The sequence below is a fragment of the Lactuca sativa genome, chromosome 3 (genome assembly GCF_002870075.4).
Source record: "Lactuca sativa cultivar Salinas chromosome 3, Lsat_Salinas_v11, whole genome shotgun sequence".
Taxonomy (NCBI): Eukaryota; Viridiplantae; Streptophyta; class Magnoliopsida; order Asterales; family Asteraceae; genus Lactuca; species Lactuca sativa.
This window is the reverse complement of record NC_056625.2, coordinates 48,610,054-48,633,566: the sequence shown is the minus strand read 5'-3', so window position 1 is coordinate 48,633,566 and position 23,513 is coordinate 48,610,054. Positions and strand designations below refer to the sequence as shown.

Below are 23,513 nucleotides of genomic sequence, written 5' to 3'. Positions count from 1 at the left end.
TTGATTATTATTATTATTATTATTGATTCTTACGATGTAAACTTATGTTTTTTGTAACATAAACATGTGAAGTGGAACCATAAATGTGTTATATGTTTTCATTGACAAAATAGTATTTTTAACTTTTTATTAATATCTCAAATTTAACTAATTATGTTGGCACAATTTGATTCTACACTTATGTAGAATTTGGTTGATTTAAATTGGTAAAGAAACTCTTTTTTGTAGAAAAATGACTAGACTCACGAGTCACGACATATATTATTAGCACCATCTGTTACGGCACAACACCCCCTTGCGGTGCAGAAAAGGAACCACCGTTACGGTATCGAATATCGATCTAGCAAGTGTGAAAAAACTAACAACTACAACTACAAGTCATAAACCTAACACAACACACCCTTCAAGATCACCAGAATCATCATTCATTTCTGAGTCCGGATTCATCTCTTCTCCCTCAGGAGACCAGCTGACAAATTATCTTTACTACTATGGCTACCAATGGGGCTTCTTCTCCGGTCAGTTTCTTTCCTTCCCTGTTTTTGGATCGTCCTTTTCCATGATTTTCTGATTGAGTTCGGTTTTGATCGAATTTGGATGTTTTACTTGCATCTATTAGAGAGATGGAGATGTGGTTAATGCCACAGAGGCCAGTTTGGATAAGATTAAACGACAATTGGCATCTGGGTCGGGTAGAAATCTCTTGCAGGGTCCTCTTCTCAAGCGATCTGAAACGGTACTTAATTGATTCTCCATCCCTTTTACTTTGAAATTGACTTCATTATTCAACTACAGAATTAGCTCGATTGTTTTTTGTTCCTTCCCTAATTTACCTTATGGCATCAAATCTGGATGACTGGGTAGGTTTTAAAGTAATTTCGCGATCAGAATGCAATTTTGGAAGTAACACTCTTATATAGTTAAATGCCGTGAGAGGGATGAAAACAATCAAATTTGGGATAGATTGATTACTCAATAGAAAGAGAATCCTTCCAATAGTTTAAGCAAACTGTATATCCCGTGGCAAGGAAATTATGAAGCCTTGTGGATTATGACTTGACTTGCAGGGAAATAAAACCCTAACTTTACTGGGAAACAGTAGAATTCTAAATCCCCAAATATTTGATGGAAGCTATAGTTTATGAGATTTATCCCAAGATCAAGAACAATGGACTGCTTGATAAATGAAACAATTTCATGGCGTCTCATCATTCTCCCATGCATTTGAAATTCGCTCTTGAATCTTGAAATTTAGGTGCATTAGAACATTCAAAGGTGTATGAACTTGACATAATATTAAATATCCTAACATGGTCATTATATGAACCCATGATTTTGACAACTACTATATACCTTGTTCATATAATTCAAGCAATTCGTTTGTATAAATTGACTTGATATCTTTTATTTGCTTGACACAATAATCATTAGAATTGACAACACAGTAAGCAATTGAAAATAACCATAGATGGCCCAAGTTCGTGCACCATTAAAGAAGAATCAAGTAAAAAATAGCTTCAAGTGTTAAGGTGCATGTTTTGATTTGCAACATGGGATAAACGATCAAATAATTATTGTAATGTTTAACATTGTCATCTTATGGTGTATGATTAATCAAGCATAAGAAGTTATGATCTATAATTATCCTGTTCTTCTATGCCTTGTTATTTTCTCATTTGTGATCTTATATGATCAATTTATGTGATAGCTAGATTTGGTGATCCACAAGTATGAATTTTTCTTTGAAGAAAAAGATGATTCAGGAAACTTAAGATAATGATAAAGATTGCTAAGATAAAAAAAAGGCAGCTTGCTGTGTTATCTGATCAGTAGAGCAAGAAGAGTAAATAGAAATAAAATGACCTTTTGTTTGCTACGCTAAAAAACCCAACAACCTACCAAATCTAGCTGTATGTATGTGTCTATGTATATATACATACAGTCATACACATATAACAATTATAATTTAACTTGTGATGAGTTTAAAAGAATAATGGTTACTATTATTTAGCTGTTTTTCTGACCTCTAGCTTCAACTGTTTTATGGTAACAGCTGAGGAAATGGAATGAGAGATGGATAATCTTAGACCCAACAACAGGAAAAATGGAATACAAGTAAGATCATATACTTTCTTTCATTGAAGCATCTGCCTATTTCTAACAAATATAATCATCTGCAGAATCAGGAGAAACGATCCAACTGTCAAAGGAACAATTGTCTTTGATTCAAATAGCACAATAATGACATCACCCTATAACTTCCAGTAAGATCACTACTGAACACCATGCCATGAATCTGAAATACATATGCTCTAACTTGGATGATTATCATGATTCTAATCTAATATATACATTTTTTTTAAACTTTCAGTGGACTACCGAAGTATGACAACTGCATTATTTGTATCCACCATTATTTCTGTATTGCATATGCTAATATTATGACAAAAAGATTCAGCAATGTTCATTCATTCACATATTTATTTTGTTACAATATCTCAAATATGAAAGAAACTGTTGCATGTATTCCCCTGACTTGATATTATTAGATATTGCAACACCACAGAAAAAAGAATATTTCCTCTGTGCAGAAACTCCAGGTGCAGCTAGAGCTTGGGTGGCGACATTGCAGTAAGTTATTCAATCCTTTTATAAAAATTTAACAAAAAAGTTAGGTTACTGATGTATGTTTTTATCCTTTACACAAACAACAGTGCAACACAACTGGTATTAAGGGCTCATAAAGAGGCTGTGAACTCATTAGCTGGAAATAGTTCTGCAAAACTAGGAACAGTATCTGCTGTTGTGACTGCTGCAAATTCAACTGCCCTTGAATCCTCCAAAGAAATTGAAGCTGCCATGCAGATTGCAAGAAGAAATGCTTTGGGATCTGTGTTGAACAAAGCACCTGATGCCCCATTGGATGATTTGACAATCATGAAGGTATATATAATTTGGTATTTTTAAATCAATCCTTCAAAAACAAAGGATTATATAAATTGGTATTTTTACTTACAGGAGACATTAAAAGTAAAAGATGAGGAGCTGCAAAATTTATCAAGGGATATTCGTGCAAGGGATTCAACAATAAAAGAGATAGCAGAAAAGCTAACTGAAACAGCAGATGCTGCACAGAGTGCAGCATCTGCAGCTCATACAATGGATGAGCAACGAAGACTGGCAGCTTCAGAAGTTGACCGCTTAAGAAAGGAGTTAGAAAAACAAGCCATTTCTTACACTTCAAAGGTTTTTGTTTATATATGTTTACATAAAGAAGCATACTAAGTTATATGATGATTTTAACCAAAAATGAAATTTTGGTTTTTTTTTATAGCTAAGAGATTCTGAAGAGAAAATAATGGTTTTAAGTAAAGAAAGAGAGCAACTTATTAAACAACGAGACTCTTCTCATCAAGAGGCGCTTTTATGGAGGTCTGAGCTGGGAAAAGCTAGGGAACGTGTAGTGATTCTAGAAGGAGCTGTTGTGAGAGCTGAAGAGAAGGTTAGGGTTAAAGATGCTGAAGCTGAAGCTGTAATAAAAGAGGCAACAGAGAAAGAAAGTGTCCTGAGAAAAGAGAATCAAGAGCTTTTGGCATGCATTCATGTTCTACAACTACAACTTAAAAGGTTTTATTAAGAGACTAGAGTACTTTACATTTTTGGTCCCTAAGTATAGATATTTCTTTGCATTTTTGGTCCCAAAAAGTTATCTTGAAAACTTGGTCCTTATTTTTAACTTTCCTAATGATTCTGGTCCCTGTGCCATTTAAGTCATCAGTCAAGCTGTTAAATTTTTTTAAAATAACCAGTTTGCCCTTGGACCAAAACTGGAAAAGAAAAAGCAGTATACTACAGGGACCAAGTTTGTATATTTCTCTTGTTTTGAATTAAGGTTCATAACATTTCATATGTGCATCTGATTTTTAAATCTTCTATTATTATGTATATTATGCATTGAATTATATATTAATCTGAAATTATTTATATATTAATATAACTTTATATTCTGAAATATATTAACACCATGTACAAGGTATATAATAAAAGAATAATGTATTTTAAAATAGCAAGGTATATTAATATATAAAATAATTCTAATTAATATATCAACAAATAATTCAATTTACAATATACCCTAAAAACATTAAAAGTTATATGCGCATATTGAATTTTATAAAACCTTAATAAAAAATAATAAGAGAAATTTACAAATTTGGTCTGTATGCTATTTCTTCAATTTTGATCCAAGGGTAAAATGGTCATTTTGATATATTTAATAACTAGGCTGTTTAGCTTGGTCAATGCAGGGACCAAATTCATTAGGAAATTTCAAAATAAGGACCAACATTTTGGGACCAAAAGCAGTTGTATACATGGGGACTGAAAATGTAATTTACTCAAGAAACTAACCAATATATATATATATATATATATATATATATATATATATATATATATATATATATATATATATATATATATATATATATATATATATATATATATAGTTTATCTGGGCATAACCTTGGTTGCTCTGTGGACATTGTGATTTGCTTACCCACCCATGTTGCTGACGTGGCAGTTGTGTTTTGTCAGCAGGCAGCAGGAGAATACAAAGCAAGTGCTTGAGGAGAGAGTCGAGTCATGTTCTGGTGATACGCAACCCCTCACGAAACATGTGCATCCAACGGTGAAGAATGTGGATAAGGCGAGCCTTAGTGACTCAAGGAATATTCCGGTGTCGGAAAGGAGTTTGGTGTACCCTGATCAAAGTGGGGAATGGAATGATATAGAGGCAACAGAAGCAAGAATAGCGGATGTCAGGGAAATCTCTGCTGACACTCAAGGGAATGGGAGTGGGAATGATATTCCGGTGTTTGTGCAGGGGAATGAGAGTCAGCAGCAACAGCAGGAAGGAAGTGCGTATTATCCGGATGTTCCTGCGTTTAGACAATCAGATGATACACAACCACCCGAACAAACAACCGATTCATACCACCATCAACCTTGATCTTGTGTTTACTGTTTTCTTTCTTATAGGCTCAAACTGAAACCAATCAATCATGTGTGAAAAATATGATGTTATAGTGTGAAAGTTTATATTTGCTAACTAACTTGAGTTGAGGCTACTCTGAATTCACTGTTTTTGGTAATCAGTTTCAGATCGTGTCTTATTTTTTACTAATCAGAATGATCTATATTTTTTATTATTTTTTTCACTTAATGTAACGACTTAATAGAGAAAACAACGGATGCGCATCTTTTCCTATTAAGTCCTAGAGGGTGTTTGGGATTATTTTTCAACATCAAAAGTTTTTTTTTTTGTAAAAAGATTTTTTGCAAAAGGAGTTTCTTAAAATGAGTTTGGATTAGCTTTTGAGGAGCAAAAGCCAAAAGTTGTTTTTAAAAAGTGTTTTGTTTAATTTTTACATGTAAAATAACTAAAAGTCATATTTTTGTGATTTTTATAAACTTTTTTTTCAAAAAAACTTTTCTATTACCCAAACACCTTTTAACTTTATTTATTTATTTATTATTTCTTTTGAAAAGTTAAAAGTGAAAGTCATTCTAAAAGGAATCCCAAGCACCCGTTGAAGTTTTACATATTTATCCTTATTTCCTCATTCCATGTATGGAGGTATCTTTATTTTATACATGTTATTTAGGGATAATGACTTGAAAGGGTAACGAACTTTCGACTTTGCTTACATTTAGTCACTAAACTTTTTTTCGTTATCTATTTGTCATTGAACTATTGAAATTGTTCACATTTTACCCTTATGACCGACTGTTACCGGTCATAAGGGTAAAATATGAACAGTTTCAATAGTTTAGTGGCAAATAGATAACGAAATGTAAACAAAATCGAAAGTTCGTTTCCTTCTAAAAAGTTCAATGACTAAATTTGAACAAACTTCCTATTGTATTATGTTTTAGCAAATTATTTATTTTTGTTTAATTGTAGCAACATTTGTTGATGAAGAAATCTATGAAATAAAAAAAACAAAATGTAACATCCAGATTTCCAGGTATCATAATTTAAGTATTTTTCTTTTGAGTTAAGAAGAGAGACTCGACGAGTTGACGTCTCAACTCGTCGAGTAAGGTCGCGACTGATGATTCGAATTAATGAATGGACTCGACGAGTCGGTGAGGCGACTCGATGAGTCCACGCTGTTGGCAGAAACCCTAAATCTTTGGGCCCGAGCCATATTTAAAGGCACTTATGGCCTTCAATTGCGACTACCTTTCCCATAAGTAAGAACCCTAGCGAGCTTGAGTGTGTAGAGTGAGAGGAAGAGCTATCTTGAGCTTTTTGGTGTGATTTTGCAAGAAAGGAGAAGAGTTCCAGCAAGAGGGACCAAGGAAGGTTATTATTCTGAGTTATTCAAGCAAGGAGCTTCATTCTGAGGTACAAAAATGAACCTCTTTCCTTCCCTATTGTGTAGATTCCATTTTGGGGTTAGGGCTTGAATCACTTCATCTTTGGGGTTTTGAATGCCTCAAACCCCTCTTGCAAGTTTGTGTTATAGATCTGGACCCTTCTAGGTCCAGAGAGCCGAGAATATGAAGCTTTAGTAAAGTAAACCTTGGGGTTTGAAGTTAGGAAGCATTTATGGGATTTTTATGGTATATATAGTTACTTTCATCTTACACATAGATATGAAGTATTTTATATAAATTACGTGCTATGTGTGCATATTATTTGAATATTTGCTGTCTATGCTGGATGAACGATTTTATACATGTTTTAAAAGATTTAAACGGTATATTTATTTTATATCGACAAATATGTTGCGGATGAAACATGGGTAGATGAAATAGTTGGTGTGTGATGAAATAAAATGATGAGAGATAGGTGATGATTGAAAGGTGATGATAATTAGATAAATAGATGATGATGAATATGTGATGTAGGATGAAAGAAGATACCATAACCTTAACCGGCAATGTGGCGATGTAGTCATCTACCAGAGTATAGATGGCGACCACGGACTATTCTAGACAACCCATTGGAAACACCAGCAGGCCCATAACCTGTAGGTGATGAATTACGAGTAGGGGTGAGCATGATACGGTTTGGTGCGGTTTTTGGCCAAAACCGAATCGAAAACCGCAACTTCGGTTTTTTGAAATTTAGAAACCGCACCGTTCGGTTTTATGCGGTTCGGTTTTTGCGGTTTTTTTCGGTTCGGTTTTTTTTTTTTTTTTGCGGTTTTTTGTTAGTTTTTTTTTGGTTTTCGTTTTGCATTTTTACTAAAACTCAAGTAACTCTGCGAGTTACTTTGAATCAGATGAGGAGTACTAATCATTTTTTGGAGATAAACCGATACCACCACCTCTTGGTTTGAAATCAAATTACATAACCACTCATCCAACATGTTTGTAATGCTTGAATATAATACAAATTTAATATAATATTTTTTTTCATAAATACATACAATAATATCAATTAATATATTCATAAAAATGTGTTTCCGGGCTCACATATCTAAATTTCAGCGAGATAGGGTGCGGATACGTGGAATGGAAATTCCACTCCAATCCCTTTAATGGTTGTACTCTTCATATTTAAATGTTAAAAAATGTCATAAACATTATTTGTTATTGTAAATACCATTGAATGTATGCTTAAAAATATACAATCATCATTCGATAGATAAGATAAATATTTATATTTATAGAAATTTTAATTGTCATAAGTTTTTGGTTCTTACGAATATCAACATTTAATATATATATATATATATATATATATATATATATATATATATATATACGGTGCGGTACGGTTTTTTTGCGGTTTTTGCGAGACTAGAAACCGCACCGCACCGAGTATTTTCGGTTTTTGCAAAACTAAAAACCACACCATCGGTTTTCATTTCGATTTCGGTTTTTCGGTTTCGGTTTATGCGGTTTTTTCGGTATTTTTGGTTTGCGGTTCGGTTTTTGCTCACCCCTGATTACGAGTTCAGGCGATGTTGTAACTACGTATTCATGCGATGATACTCTAACCCCTTACTATGAGTTATGAGTTCAGACGATGTTGTAACTATGTATTCATGGGATGTCACAAATTCCGCATGCCAAACCAATGGTCATAATTCACATCAGTAAGAATGGTTCATTTTTTTGTAAAACCAAAATCAGATTGGAAATTTTGATTTTTTATTTTGGAAATGTCAAACCATTGGTTTTTTATTTCGGTTTCGGTTTCGGTTTTTTGTTTTTTTTAAATATATTTTTAGGGTTTTGTTTTTTTTTTAATTTCATAGATTTCTTCATCAACAAATGTTGCTACAATTTAACAAAAATAAATAATTTGCTAAAACATAATATAAGAGGAACTTTGTTCACATTTAGTCATTGAACATTTTAGAGGGAAACGAACTTTCGATTTTTTTCATATTTAGTCACTAAACTTTTTTTCGTTATCTATTTGCCACTAAACTATTGAAATTGTTCACATTTTACCCTTATGACCGGTAACAGCCGGTCATAAGGGTAAAATGTGAACAGTTTCAATAGTTCAATGGCAAATAGATAACGAAAAAAAATTTAGTGAGTAAATGTGAACAAAGTCGAAATGTCGTTACCCTTTCAAATCATTATCCCTGTTATTTATTCCGAAAATATTTTATCCAAACAGAATAAATATATATTTTTTTTCAAAACGGCAACTTACTTAATTCTTTTATCTAGCAATCAACTTGCATATTGAGTTGGAATTGTTTTGGCACATTAGTGCTGTCAGCTACCACGTGGTATAACACGTGTACACGATTACATACCAAGGACACGATGTTTTTATTCTATTTTTGGTTTTAGTTTTAGTTTAGAGTTATAGGGTTAGATGTGGGTTTTGGTGATGGCTGTTGTATTTAGATTTGGTTTGCCGACGAATGCTAGACAGACAATTAAAAAAACTATTTAAAGCTTTAAAAATGATATCTATTGAAGCAAATATTCATAAATAATTTTAAATGTCATGTTATACTACAAGTCACATTACAAACATATAACGACAAGTCGGAACAAAAAAAAAATGCCAAATTTGTATACCAAGTCAATAAAAAGCGTAAGTGAATCTTTAAAACACACATCCTAGCACCTGCGATGATGGTTATTTATATGAATTATAACATTAGAAAAAGTAATACGATTGATTACAATAAAAGCAAAATAATGTGATTTCATTGAGGTAATTACAAGACAAGAAAAACATAATAATGTGATTGGCATGATTACAAAAATACAATCTTGGAACACCTGTAGTGATTGGGTTTCCAACTTTACACACATGCAAATGAGATCATGGTACTATTTCCTTTTTCCACTTGAACAATGTCCGGATATATTATACTAAAAAGAAATCGAGAGAGATATATAAAGACAAAATGTTTAAAAGTTGGAACGACTTAACAACACGGTATTTATATCAACTAACAGTTGTCCATCCAAACGGAATAAGATAGATAATTGAGCCAAAAACTTCATTGATCTTAATTATTATCAACACAAAAGAAAAGGAAAAAGAAAAAGAAAAAGAAATAAATAAACCTTGACCCTTGTTTTGTCTTTGTTATGTGACAAGTGATTTACATCTCTCTTCCATTCATCTCAATTTTACTCAAATACCCCCACCACTCCCTCCTGTTAGTAATCTAACAAGAACGATTGCAACCCGTTAACTTTTAACGGTTTTCTGTTAATTCTGTTAGGTTTCCGATTTAACCACCGGGCCCGGGCGTTCTATGTCAGCAGTACCACCCATGGTTTCACTGTCCATGCTGGCAGTCCGGCTCCTCCTGTTCCTTCTTTCCTGTTTTCAAAAGTCAACCATCGGTCAAAACAACATACTAGCAGAGGGTAGTTTCGTCTTTTCAGCATCATTATGATTATAAGTTATAAGTACCTCACGAAATGGGAAATCTGCATCAAGCATTCTGACAACTTGACTCATTTTAGGTCGTTTCTCAGAGTCAGGATCAACACATCTAAGTGCCACTAAAAGTGCACGTTTTAAAGCATGTGTCGAGGGTTTCGGGTCAAGACTCGGGTCAACAACTTCCTCAGCTCTTCTATTTCCCACCATCATTTTAAGCCACTCAACAAGATTCACCTACCATTAGTTCAAAAAAATAAATACTTATATTTTATATATATTAAAAAAAAAAACATTTCAACCGTAATACAATTATTATACAATATCAAATCCATTAGTAGTACCTCGTTAGCAGAGCGATTGTAATCCACTGGATCCCTTCCAGTTACTGCTTCTAGAAGCAACACACCAAAACTATAAATATCACTTTTTTCATTTAACATGCCAGTATTCGCGTATTCTGGAGCCACATAACTGTAAATTACAACATAAAAAAGTTATTTGGTGTTTTTCATCACTCTTATTTTAGATCACATTACACAACATAATCATATATTCATACCCGAATGTTCCCATAACTCTTGTATTTATGTGACTTTCTCCTGCATCCAAAAGCTTGGCCAATCCAAAATCAGAAAGTTTCCCGTTGAAGTCATGGTCGATTAAAATATTGCTAGATTTTATGTCTCGATGCACAACTTTTGGTTCTATAGCTTCATGCAAGTAAGCAAGCCTGTGAAATCAGTTTTGATGAAAAAGGATCAAAATCTTGAAATTTTATGAAGTTTCAACTTATAAAGATTCACTTACGCTTTTGCAATACCAAGAAGGACCTTCATGCGAGCTTCCCATGTAAGAACACCACATTCCTGAACATCTCCATGAAGCCATTGTTCAAGGTTTCCATTGTCCACATATTCATAAACAAGCATCCTAAGTTTATTCAAGCAAATACAAACCATAATTCAATAAAATAATAGAAAGAATCACAAGAAATTAGAAGTTAGGTGTATTGAATAAGTTAATAACACACCTATGTGTTCCTTCTATGCAGTAGCCTAGAAGTCGCACAAGATTCTTGTGTCGAACATGTCCTATTGCCTCCACTTCAACTCTAAACTCTTTTTCAGCCTGTCCCCTATGCATATAAACATGATATAAAATTATAAAACAAGTAATAAAACATTCATTTCATAGCTTAAAGCTATACTCATACTCACAGATTGTTAAGAAGCTTCTTCACTGCTACCTCTGTCCCATTGATCAATGTTCCTTTATATACAATCCCATATCCACCCTCACCAACCACATTTTCATGGGAGAAACGGCGTGTTGCTTGTTCAAGGTCTCTTAAAGTAAACCAGTGTCCCCACCCTAAATGTGAGGTTTCAGGTAACCCTATAAATGGAGATGAAGATTGTTTCCAGACCATTCCAGAAGTTCCTTCTTCACCTGACTTTGACTTGGATCCCCTTTCATAAATAGAACTGCTTTGACTTACATTATCAGCATCACCAGATTTGCTCACTCCAAGTTGAAACATCATCTTTCCTGAATTCTTATTGGTCGGTTCATCATTAGTGGTTGCTGATGAATGTTCAAGATTGTTGTGGTTATGAAAATGTGAACCTCCGACTCTATCAACCCTGATGTCTTTTGGGACATTTGGTATCTGGGAAAGGGGGTAATTGTCTGATCTTCTTCGAGATTTTCTTTGGCATGTGACCCACATTGATAAGAAAAAGAGAAACACACAGATAAACATACCAACACAGAGGCAGATCACTACCCATAGTTTAAGACCCATAATTGAAGTCTTCTTAGATAATTGTGTATTTAAACTCCCGGATGACATTTTGGCGACAATTACGAGTTATGAAGTCGTATAACCCCCCGACGTCTGCTAATCCATCTCCTTCCGTATCCTGTCAACAAAACGGAAAGAGGAAAACACATCTCAATTGTCGGATTTTGTGGCGCGATTAAGCTAAAATTAACATTAACAATCAAAAATGAAAAACCCACCTTCCAATTTCCAATTACTAGGTTTACAATAGAGCAACTAATCCCAAATCAAATCCCAATGCCTGACAAAATAAAGAGAAAATTGGAAGAATTCCAACAAGACATTAGATAAAGTATATACTAGTGCAATTACAGCTGTAAATCGTCAGATATATTAAAGGCATTTGAGAAAATTAAGCACTGATCTAAAAGAAACATAATGGTGTTGAAAAACTTACTGTAGATGCGATTTAATCTAAACCCACTTATTGTTTCATGAGAATCGAAAGACCCACATGGCGCACTGCTCAGATTTTGCAAGCATAGATTAGGGACCGGTTGTAATGGGGAAGCAGTGCACGCAAAGCCACCGAAAGACAAAATCTGAGAAGCAAAAGGGAGTTTGGAAGTAGAGAGAGGGTGAGGGAAGAGTGGGCCAAGAATTTCAGAAAATATAGAGAAGAAAAATCTGGACACCACACTAAAGAGAAAATATATATATATATATATATATATATATATATATATATATATATATATATATATATATATATATATATATATATATATATATATATATATATATATATATATATATATATATATATATATATATATATATATATATATATATATATATATATATATATATATATATATAGAAACCCTGATAAATCGCAAATCGGATTAAAGGAATAGAGATAATTGCATGGAAATCTGTGTTTTTTAATTGCAAAACTAGAACAAAGTCACCAGATTTATTTTAAACTAAAGTATTAATTATGGTATAATTATTAGAATGTAAGAGCCATTTTCTATAGATTAAAAATTAAAGAGAAATTTAATAATTTTTTATCTTGGTCTTATTTTTTTTTCTCTGTCTATTTAATATGATAACAAGTTGTAACGATCATAAAATTTCAACGAAGTTTAACTTTTCAAAAACAACTCATTTTCATAATGTTATTACAAAAAGGTTTTCAATACAATTATTATCAGAGGCTTTTCAGAACCACATCACAAAACATAATCATGAGGAACGGTACGATCACGCCTTTGTCTTGCCACGGTCTCCTGAAGAACCTGAAAAACATTAAACCACAACTGTAAGCCCGAAAGCTTAGTGAGATACCCCCAAAATACCAACCACATATACCATACATGCATAACATGTCATATCATATCAGAACATAGAACAACCATGCACTTCGGGTCTACTGTGTGACTGGTCCGCCGCACCGGCCAACAGTCCACCTGGTCCACCCTCCGAGTCTAGCCATATCCATCGAGTTTGCAGTGTGATTGGTCCGCCCGCACCGGGCCTTCAATCCACTTGGTCCACTCTCTGAGTCTACAGTAGACTGGTCCGCCCACACCGGGCCTTCAGTCGGCCCGGTCCACTCTCCGAGCCTCGGCACGTCTGGTCCGCCCTTTTGGGCCTACAGCCTATCCGGACTGCTCGTTGGGCCTTCGGGACAACTGGTCCGCCCTGGGTATGTTGGCCTACAGCACAAAGCAGGACCCGCCTCAACCCAACCTCAATCCAACAACCATGTGCACATAAACATTCAAACATATAACAATTTACACTCAATCAACCGATCTAACAGATCACATAACATAACATCCTCCCTACCAGGATACCGACCTAACCGGTCACTAGCATAGCACCATCCTATATACCAAGATACTGACCTTAACCAGGTCTCTAACATAACACCATCCTAACTACCAGGATGCAAACATAGCAAAGCAATAACATAACAACGATACCCGGATCTCAGTCCGATAAAAGGGCCAACCGTGGTGCCTTAGACCCAGTTGATATAGTGAGGAGAACTCACCTCGCAATTGCCGACTGAACAGATAAACCCAAGCTGCTCCGACCACTGATACGATCTCCAACACTGGCCAACACCAAGACTCTGAACTCAAAACAAAAGCTAACAATTACCAAAATGCCCATGGAATCAACTGGTCAACCCTTGGTCAAAGTCAAAGTCAACCTCCTGACTACTCTACTCGCCGAGTCAACCCGATGACTCGCCAAGTCCTCATGCTCAGAACTTCCCCAATCCACGACTCGACTCGCCGAGTCACCCCGAGACTCGCCGAGTCCCATGACTCTGAGCCCCCTCGCACTCAACTCACCGAGTCCTCCCTTGACTCACTGATTCATGGCTCAACCAGAAGAAGTTTGGACCTCACAACCAGACTCACTGAGTCCAAGAACAGACTCGCCGAGTCCAAAGCTATCTTCAACCTATTCGCCGAGTTGTTCTTCCAACTCGCCGAGTTCCAGTCCATCTTCAAGCAACTCGCCGAGTACACCTTTGTGACTCGCCGAGTGCCTCAAGATCTTAACCCATACAGAAGCCTTCCAAGCCATGCAGTTGATCCAAAACGTAGATCTACCCTTCTACAACCCATCCATCACGTAAAGTGGTAAACTTTACGTGAATCCAAAGAGATTTAGGCATTATTCACTATAGGGCTAGGGTTTCGGACAAGATGACTTCACCAACCACTCAAGAACAGGGACTTTAATGCACTCTAGACCTTCCCCATTCCAGATCTGAGGTAGCAACCTCAGATCTAACCTTCAAAATCGAGATACCACAAGCCAAACTTTCCACACACTCCAAAATGATGATTCTAGATAAATAACAGCCCAAGAAACGAAGTAATACCTCAAAAGGAAGTCCCAACAGAAGAGGAATCCGAATCTTAGCAAAGCCTCTTGCTCCAAGCCTCCTAACTCTCCAATATCTCCTCCAAAATCTCTTCTCCAAGGTTCAGATGCACTCAAATCCCTCACAATCGCGTCTTAGGGTTTTCTGGACTTCAAGAGAGGGTAAAGAGGCTGGGGAGAGGGTATAATGTCCTTTATATAGGGCTCATCCTCCGAAATTAGGGTTTTATCCACTCAGCGCCTACTCGTCGAGTCCAGCCTCCGACTCGCCGAGTAGGCCACTTAACACGCGACCAGAGTCGCGACCCTACTCGCCGAGTCCACCCATGGACTCGCTGATTTCTCCTTTCATACTTACACTTTGAACCCTGAATTTACACTCCTGAACTTGGGATGTTACACGAGTATATGAATTTAATATTTTAATTAAATTTAAATTAAATTGAATGACACATGTCACCACTTAAAATAAATAGAAAGATAGTAGGAACAAAAATAGGATGATATTTAATTTCTCAAAATTAAAACATGTTATTTTTCATAAATCAACGAATATATTTGTTCTAAAATGAATGAAATTTAAAATATTATTTACAATCCAATGTAAAAATATAGTGTATAAAGTAAAAGTTAGATTTAGATTATGACATGTGTCAGTTCAGCATTCACGAGAGGTGAGTCTCTTCACCATACCAATGGGTCTAAGACACCAAGGTTGGCCTATTATTTGTTATGTGATATGCTAGTTAGTTATGGGATATATGGTATGCTAGTTATTTGTGATACTTGCATGAAAGACCTCGAGGGTTCCCGAGACACCTATGTGTAAGACCTTGGAGGGTTTCCAATGCATCCTTAGTAAATACCTCAGGGGGGTTCCCGAGGCATTTAGGCTAAGACCTCGGGGGGTTCCCAAGGCACCCGAAGTAAGAACCTGGAGGGTTTCCAGGGCATCCATGGGCTAAGACCTCGGGGGGTTCCTGAGGCACCCGGAATAAGACCCTGTAAGGTTACTAGGGCATCATTGGGCTAAGACCTCGGGGGGTTCCTGAGGCACCCAGAATAAGACCCTGGAAGGTTTCCAGGGCATCCCTATATGTTGTATACATGACTTATGTGGTATAATTTTAACTCAAATGATCATAAAGCTCAATAATAATAATATGTAACACCCATTTCCCCAGATATATTGATTTATGTTGTATTTATTTAATTATGTAAGGTGAATCGATGAGTTGGTGCTTAGACTCGTCGAGTCTGGTCGCGACTGGATGACGTGGTTAATGAGGGGACTCGACGAGTCAAGGATAGTGACTCGTCGAGTCAGAGCTGACAAAAGAAACCCTAATTTCTCGGGTTGGGGACCTATTTAAAGGCCCTTATGGCCTTCATTTGTGGCTACCAGTCCATGGAGAGAAACCCTAGAGTGCTTGAGCGTCTTGAGAGAGAAAGGAAGCCATTCTTGACCTTTGTGGTGTTATTTAGAAAGAAGAAGGAGGTCCTAGCCAAGAGGAAGCAAAGGAGATTGCTATTCTGTGGATTTGAAGCTAAGATCATCGCATTTGAGGAATTAATTCGACTCTTCTTCTGTTTTGTGAAGAGTATATGGATTTAGGGTTTCTTGTGCCCTTTGCTAGGTTGATTTGATGTCCAAATAGTCCCTTTCTAGTGATGAGGCTTTGGATCTGGATCCATAGAGGTCCAGAGAGCCTTACTCATCAAGCTTTATAAAGAACAATGGAGGTTATGACCTTGGGTTAAGGTATTTGGGGCTAAATCATCATCTATTGTCATATAGATGTTGCATGTGCATCAAGATAGAGACTTTACGTGATTATTGAACTTGGGAAGGTTAGATCTAGGGATTAGAGGAATAGATATGGCCTCAGAAGTTTGTTAGAGGTTGTGCATGAAATGAACTCGCCGAGTCCATGAGCAGACTCGATGAGTCGGAGCGGGTTGTCCCATGACTCAGATCAGTGGATGACTCGCCGAGTTGGGTGAGTGACTCGGTGAGTCAGAAAGGATTCAAAGGGCTCGAGTTCATGTATGGACTCGACGAGTCTATGCAAGACTCGACGAGTCGGGTCAAAGGTTGACCGTTGACCAACATTGACCGGGGTTGACTAGTGTTGACTTAATAGTGTTAGTCAAACTAAGTCAGGAAAGTATTAATTAGAGATGTACTTATGATATAGGAGGACGATAGGTTGGGGAATCGAGCACGAGTGATTATCCGACATCAGCGAGGTGAGTCTTCTCACTATGCCATACCCGATGGGGTACTTATGTGTGACCGAAAGGTCTTGTGTGTATGATGTTTATGTGATACATGTTATATATGTGTGATATGTTATGATATGAGTATGATGATATGGACCGGAAGGTCAACAGAGTATGGGCCGAAAGGTCAACAGAGTTATGGGATGGAAATCCCCTGAGACACTTGGATCGGAAGATCCTATAGAGTTATGGCCTGGAAGGGAGTATGTGTTGTATGTGGTATTTTGGGGAACTCACTAAGCATTTATGCTTACCGTTTGTGTGTTATGTGTTTCGGGTACCAGTGATGATCGCGGGAAAGCACCGGCATGATTAGTACACACTTGCAGATGATATGTTTTGAGATCTTGGGATATAGATTATCTATTGTGTTTTGTGGAAATATTGGATACATGATTTGGAATGATTTGGAAATGAAATGTTTTTATAAAAGAAATTTTTTAATGAAAAATTGTTTGAAATTTATCGGTGTTACATAATAAGTTAGAGTTAGAGAGTTAGATAATTAGATGTGGAAATATAAGGAAATATAAATGACAACAAATATTATATCAAGTAAACACTTAAACTGATTTGTAACAAGGATTGCAATCAAAGCAAGTTAATAAGTGTGATCAGCTTAACATGATTAAGTTAAAAGTGACTTGCTCCGAGGAGAGGTTATGATCTTAAGATAAGAGATTTTTAGTTCAGCAAGATCTTGAGAGTGAGATAGTAAAGAGAGATATAAGATATAAGATGAAAGAGAGATCTGTATTGCAAACTAAAGTGGAAGGCTCTATTTATAGAGCTCCATGAACGTTACAGTAGAATAAACAAAGATTAAAAGAAGTGTCCATGCAAGGTACATTGGACAAAACATAGTAAATACATAAGTTAACAATACTAAGTCTTTGTTCTGGAAAGAAGGTTGCGGATGACATCTTTGCTTCACGATTCAGTAGCAACAATGACATTGCGGCAGAGTGTGGACTTCGGATGGTGGTTCAAGAGGGTCACTTCTTGCATCAATAATTTCCCCCTAAGTGGCCTCTTTAACCTTCTCACCTGTTGAGCTTCAAGAACTTTATCAGCAACCACCAAAATTTTATAACTTCTCCCAGCCATTTGATTCTTCGAGTGATCTCGAATTTGACTTCGTCAGTTGTGTGCTTTAATCTCTGCACTGAATTTAGAGTGACTTCGAGTTGTCTTCGGGTCAGGCGGTGCATGGCAGTGATGGGAATAAAGTACTTGACATCACTATTAACTCTTTTGAACACAACTCCTAGTTCTGGGAAGTTGGTTTCACCCAAAGAATGTTCTTGATAACCTTCAGTATAAACTAGTGCGGGATCAAGTGGAGGAAGGTTATGTCACAACTGGCATTTTAGCCAGGGAATTCTATGATCATGTAAACGTCATCTGTGATAATATTTGTAACTCTAACTTGATATCATACACGATGTTCATTCTATGACAATAAACTTAGTCAGGATCCACAATTGAAGTTCAAAACTTTATGCAAAGTACTTCAAATGGTCAATTATGAGTTGAAAACCTTAAAAAATATCAGTTAAAGTTTATTATGGGCTAGGATTTTCTTATTGGGCCTGATGGGCCAATAAGCCTTCGGTTCGATTATTTTAGGCTTAGAACCCCTTAAATTGGCTCCAAATGGACCCACATTCACAAAAACTCAACATTTTGGGCCATGTGGGCCTAAAATGGTTCATGTTATTTCTAATGGGCCAAATTGGGCCACAACAATTCCAATAGCCTTAATGGATCATAAACTCCATTCTTTTACCCTAATGGGCCATGAACCCTCATAAAAGGTCCCATTGGGCCGGGAATCTTCATTATGAACTTCAAATTTTTTTAACTAAATCAAAAGAAGGCCCAAACCTCCCATTCATTCCCTTTCTTGGTTTGTGGTATATAAAAAAAAGATTTATGGCGATTAAGGAAAAGGTGACAACACAACATTGACTAACATATATCTATAAACTCACAAACATCCATAAAACATATTACCCTTCATGCAAAATCCTTCTCTTATCCCTATTCTTATTCCTTCGGCCGAGAGCAAGAAACACACACACACACACACTTACACAATATCAAACTCTCTCCAAATACACTTTCAAGATCATCCTCCTTCTTCCATCAAAGATCTCGAAATTTTGCTTTTGTTTCAAGGATCTTCATCAAGTATTTTCAACCTTTGGTAAGTTTTTATCAAACACAAACATCTCCTTCCATTTTAACATTAATATCTCCTTCTTACATAGCTTTACTCCATGATCATACTCTTAGAAACTTCCTAAGTTCGAAAATCACTCAAGAAGCTTGCTAGGACCAAAATCTCTCCATTTCTTCTTCAAAACCGAAACATCAAAGAAACGGTGAGTTCATACCCCCTTGTTTTCGGTTTTTACATGTTTTTGGGGGAGAATACAAGTGTTTATGTGTAGATCTATGTATTTATGCATGCTTTGTGTGATTTTCTTGGTTTATGTTGTGATTATGTAATGAAACTTGATGAACCTCGAAAACTCTAACAAAAATGGGTGATATTTATCAACTAAAACACTCTATACATCATACTACAAATATAAAAGTGTTATACATGCCTAAGATGTGAAAAACAAAACAAAAATCTTGTATATGGACCATTTTTGACAAGTAAACAAAGATTAGGATAATTTTGCCACTTACGGTTTTGTGAGGATCAAAAGGGTCAGATTTGTATAAAAATGAGTTTTTATAACAACTATACTTTCCAAAGGACCAAAAGTGTAATATTTTGCATTATGGGCCTTAATTTGGGCCTTATGGCTTTTTGGGCCCAAATTGCAAAAATATCATTTTTTGAGGATTAAAATGATATTTAAATCAAAACTTAAAATAAACAAAAATAAGGGCTGAAAATGACTCTTATTTCAAAATTAGGCCAAAGATGTGAATTTTATAAAAATTAGGCCGATAACGTCATTTTATTCAAATAAGGGGCTGAAAATGTAATTTTCTGCAAAAATGGGCTGAAAATGTCAATATATGTATTTTTGGGCCAAATCCGTCAATTACTAAACATTTGGGGCGAAAATATAAATTTTTATAAACATATGAGCTAAAAGGTTATTTTTAACTAAAATAGACCAAAAAGGACATTTTATGTAAAATAAGCCTTTAAATGTTAAATTTCATTTTTAAGGGACTTAAAGTGTAATTTTATAAAACACGAGTTAAAATTATAGAATTTTGACGTAACGAACTAAAAATATCATCATAACAAAACACCGAACTTTCTATAACATTAGGGATAAATGTTTCCACTAAATGAACTATACTCTAATAAACAAACAAGATACAACAACGATACGACTATTGGGCCTAGTACTCACTATACATGCTTATTGGGCCTTCATGACCCATTTTCATGTCTACTGGGCAAAATATAATCATTTCATGTATATTGGGCCTTTGTGATCCAATTACATGCTTAATGAGACTAAATTAGTCTTTAAATGTTATTGGGCCTTAGTGGCCCATTTACATGCTAATTTAGCCTGGAATAATTCATCATATGACTAATGGGCTTTAACGTGTCCATTTGCATACTTAATAAGCCTGTAAATAACTTACATGTCTAATGGGACACAATTGTTTTTTTTTCATGTTTGTTGGGCTTTATCCTTTCACATTCATGTATCATTTGGTGTTCGAAATTCTAAATACATATAACGTTATACATATTCATGTGACAATAATTGGGATCTAGTGAAACTTCTTGGCTGACACCATTGAGTGTATGGTCGTAGCTTATAGTTATAATAAGAGTCTCCTGGAGGGAGAGCGAGAGTTTGTGTATAGATCTATACGGGGGTGACTCCCCCACACCTGAGTCGTTCACTAGGGTGACAAAACCTTGATCAAAACCGGCGTTTGGAAAAATGCCAAGACAGGCAAATCAGTCACTATCATGCATGATTATAACGACTCACACAGAGATCTATTGTTATCAATACATTACAGGAATCCAAGTGCTTGAATCATATTAATACAAAACAATTCATACGATATGCAAGGGCTACCACACTTTTACAAATCAGGAAATATCGGGTTTTCTGGGGGAAAATACTATTAATTATTAAATTCTACTTACAACAGATATAATACAAGGAAATATTGGATCGTTTACTTATACATGTTTTCACTAAATTCACACATGCATCTATACTCGATTTTCACATCATTTTTCAGACTTTTTACAGAAGATATCCGATTTTCTGGGTTTTACAAACAATATAAAGACTTTCATTCAAACATGCTTATAAACTCACCAACATTATATATGTTGACCTTTTTCAAAATAACTTGTATTCTCAGGCAACCATTAAGCAGGGGAACTTTCAAGTGTAGGAAAATTATTTTGTGAAATGTCAAATCATCGTACAATTAATATTTGGGAACATGTAACCTAAGATAATGTACTTGATGTGAAAAATATCAGTTGTAATATGTAATGTTTGGTGATGATTGTGTTATGTTTCATGTATATTCATTGTGATGATAATTCAATTGATAGTCACACGAGCCCCCGGACGATTCCGTCATCTGGTTCGGGGGCGTGACAGGTTGAACTTCTGAACTAGGGTCGGATGAATGCTAGCATCTATTTTAGCAAAATTACATACTGCACACCGTAAGTACTCACAAGCTTTTTCATAAACTATCTTCATTTTGGAGTGTTTTTCGGATTTGAGTTGAAACACCCTTGCGATTAAGAATACCTCTTCTAGATTCATACACGGAAATTCAGCTTGAGTCTGGATATAATCACAACCTCTTCTTGTCAACGTGTATTGGAGGAATTCAGATTTCATGAATTTACGGATCTTGTAGTTATTGAGTCCGTATGGCTTATCATTTGACCATATATCCTCGAATTTGGATCCATGCTTTCCATGGAACTTGTTGAGACGTTCAAACTCCAAAGGAAACCTTTGATCATCAGGAAGGCTTAGGTCAAATGGTTCAAAAACTATGAAAAACATGGCATTCGGAGAAATGGGAATGTCCCAATAGCCATCTTCCGTAGGCTCAGCGTATGTCAGTATTGGCCTGTAGTCATCATCCAGAAGCATGCGGGTTGGATTAAACCATGAATTAATAAGGGTTTCATCTATAGTAGTGTCGAACCCATGGTCTATCCATATTTGTTCCGCGAACTTGGTCGCCTTCCAATCAATCTTCCTTTGCTTCGTTGCAGGGGAGTCATATGAGTGTTCTGATGACATAGTTGGTGCTAAGTTTCTGAATTGAGGTGGGGTTTCTTGGCGAGGAGGAGATTCATGTTACTAGTTTGAATCTGCGAAGGAGATTTCGGAGGAGAAGGCACCGAAGTGGAAGGTTTAGCTTGACCCGTAGTTAAAATTGGAGATTGGTGAACTTCAAGAGTTGCAATTGGTTGTTCCGGAGCGAAGTGAGATAGACCGAAGATTGGTATGACCCGAGATTGATGGAGCTGTGGATCAGAGTGCTCATTTCCCCCCTTTTGAGGAACTGACCTGTTAGTCCTCAAACCATTGACGGAGTCCATCAATCTTCATGAAAACATTATTGAATTGGGACTTCAGGATATCAGAAAGTTGCTGATTGTCGGGGATATTTGTGTTGAGCATCAATTGATGGATGTCTTTGGTGAGCTTGAGGATCTCCTGACCATGAAAGCTTGCGGTCAGGGAGCGTCGGAGATTGTTGATCGTTGATTGGAGCATAGAGATGGTTGATTCGTAAGCATTATGCGTTTCCTCAACAGGCTTCTTGGACTGAATAGCTTGATCATAAATTGAAGATTGAAGTTCTGTTTTGATTGTGGTGACCTCTTAGATAAGATGTTCGGCAGTAGCTATGAACTCTTTGTGGTCTGCTGTTCTGTTGTTGTCGAGGGCACGGATACCCATTTCAACTTTGAGCGATATTTGTTCAGCAGCCAGGCATTCCCTTGTCTCTACTCTTTCAACTCGTTCCACAATTGACTGTGGCCCAGCAACATCGGTTTGTTGCGGTATGGTTACTGCGACCAATATATTGTCAACTTTCTCCTAGAGACTAAGAAACTCTTTGCGCGTCACAATCATTTTCTTCTTTTTCTTCTTTTCCTCTGGTTTGGAAGTTGAGTGTTGAGAATTGCTTGAATCTTCATCATCAAACACCATCATGAAGTCATCTGACTGAGTTGGTTGATTAACTTCAGTCATATCAATATCATCCATACCAAAAGTTGGTCCGGAGCTGACTTCAATTGCGGTACCGTCTTCGTTGGATGCATGAATTTTGGTAGTTTGAGTGGGCTTTGAAGGACCTGCTCCACTTTGAAGAGCTTGGGCTTTCTGGATGGTTTCAGCCATTAAGGTCATCCAGTCTTGAACTTTAAGGATTGTGGCCACGATGTTTGCATTATTGATCGCATCCGCTCAGTACTTGGCAATTGTTTGAATTTCCTGCTCTTTTAACTGCTGTTGTTTGGTTTGTTGATCTTTGCGGGCCTAAAATTCCCTTCTAAAAGCTTCATACTTTTTGACTTCGGATTCAGTTTGTGGTTTATATTGAACCCAAGAGTCATCAGAATCATATCTGTCAAATCCTTTTTGTCGCACCGGG

At 36.1% G+C, this 23,513-nt stretch overlaps 2 protein-coding genes across 3 annotated transcripts; one reads left to right on the top strand and one right to left on the bottom strand.

The window, feature by feature from the left end:
• Positions 1–282: 282 nt before the first annotated feature.
• Positions 283–5,185, top strand: LOC111884380 (uncharacterized). 2 transcript variants are annotated; one of them, XM_023880694.3, is made up of 10 exons: positions 283–518; positions 620–736; positions 2,054–2,115; positions 2,181–2,264; positions 2,372–2,403; positions 2,550–2,631; positions 2,715–2,943; positions 3,019–3,246; positions 3,335–3,627; positions 4,600–5,185. In XM_023880694.3, exons 1-10 carry the CDS (start codon positions 492–494, stop codon positions 5,009–5,011), a joined length of 1,566 nt encoding a protein of 521 aa, XP_023736462.1. In that variant the 5' UTR covers positions 283–491; the 3' UTR covers positions 5,012–5,185. The 2 variants fall into 2 exon arrangements, with proteins under 2 accessions (XP_023736462.1, XP_023736461.1); XM_023880693.3 differs by having other exon boundaries at positions 284–518; positions 4,597–5,185.
• A 4,216-nt stretch (positions 5,186–9,401) lies between these two features.
• LOC111884372 (probable receptor-like protein kinase At2g42960) lies at positions 9,402–12,362 on the bottom strand. Its single transcript, XM_023880680.3, has 9 exons — positions 12,130–12,362; positions 11,912–11,973; positions 11,107–11,811; positions 10,920–11,024; positions 10,697–10,819; positions 10,449–10,619; positions 10,231–10,360; positions 9,917–10,123; positions 9,402–9,823 (listed from the first exon to the last, which is right to left on the bottom strand). Exons 3-9 carry the CDS (start codon positions 11,739–11,741, stop codon positions 9,719–9,721), a joined length of 1,476 nt encoding a protein of 491 aa, XP_023736448.1. The 5' UTR covers positions 11,742–11,811; positions 11,912–11,973; positions 12,130–12,362; the 3' UTR covers positions 9,402–9,718.
• Between the last annotated feature and the right edge of the window lie 11,151 nt (positions 12,363–23,513).

What these genes read in the sequence shown, in the direction of transcription:
- LOC111884380 (XM_023880693.3), top strand. Translation starts at nt 492, where the DNA reads ATGGCTACCAATGGGGCTTCTTCTCCG. An exon ending in CCAATGGGGCTTCTTCTCCG is followed by an intron (nt 519 to 619) that starts GTCAGTTTCTTT and finishes TGCATCTATTAG; the next exon opens with AGAGATGGAGATGTGGTTAA. An exon ending in ACAGGAAAAATGGAATACAA is followed by an intron (nt 2,116 to 2,180) that starts GTAAGATCATAT and finishes AATCATCTGCAG; the next exon opens with AATCAGGAGAAACGATCCAA.
- LOC111884372 (XM_023880680.3), bottom strand. Translation starts at nt 11,741, where the DNA reads ATGTCATCCGGGAGTTTAAATACACAATTATCTAAGAAGACTTCAATT. An exon ending in AGAGTTATGGGAACATTCGG is followed by an intron (nt 10,361 to 10,448) that starts GTATGAATATAT and finishes TGTAATTTACAG; the next exon opens with TTATGTGGCTCCAGAATACG. An exon ending in CAGATTTCCCATTTCGTGAG is followed by an intron (nt 9,824 to 9,916) that starts GTACTTATAACT and finishes TTTTGAAAACAG; the next exon opens with GAAAGAAGGAACAGGAGGAG.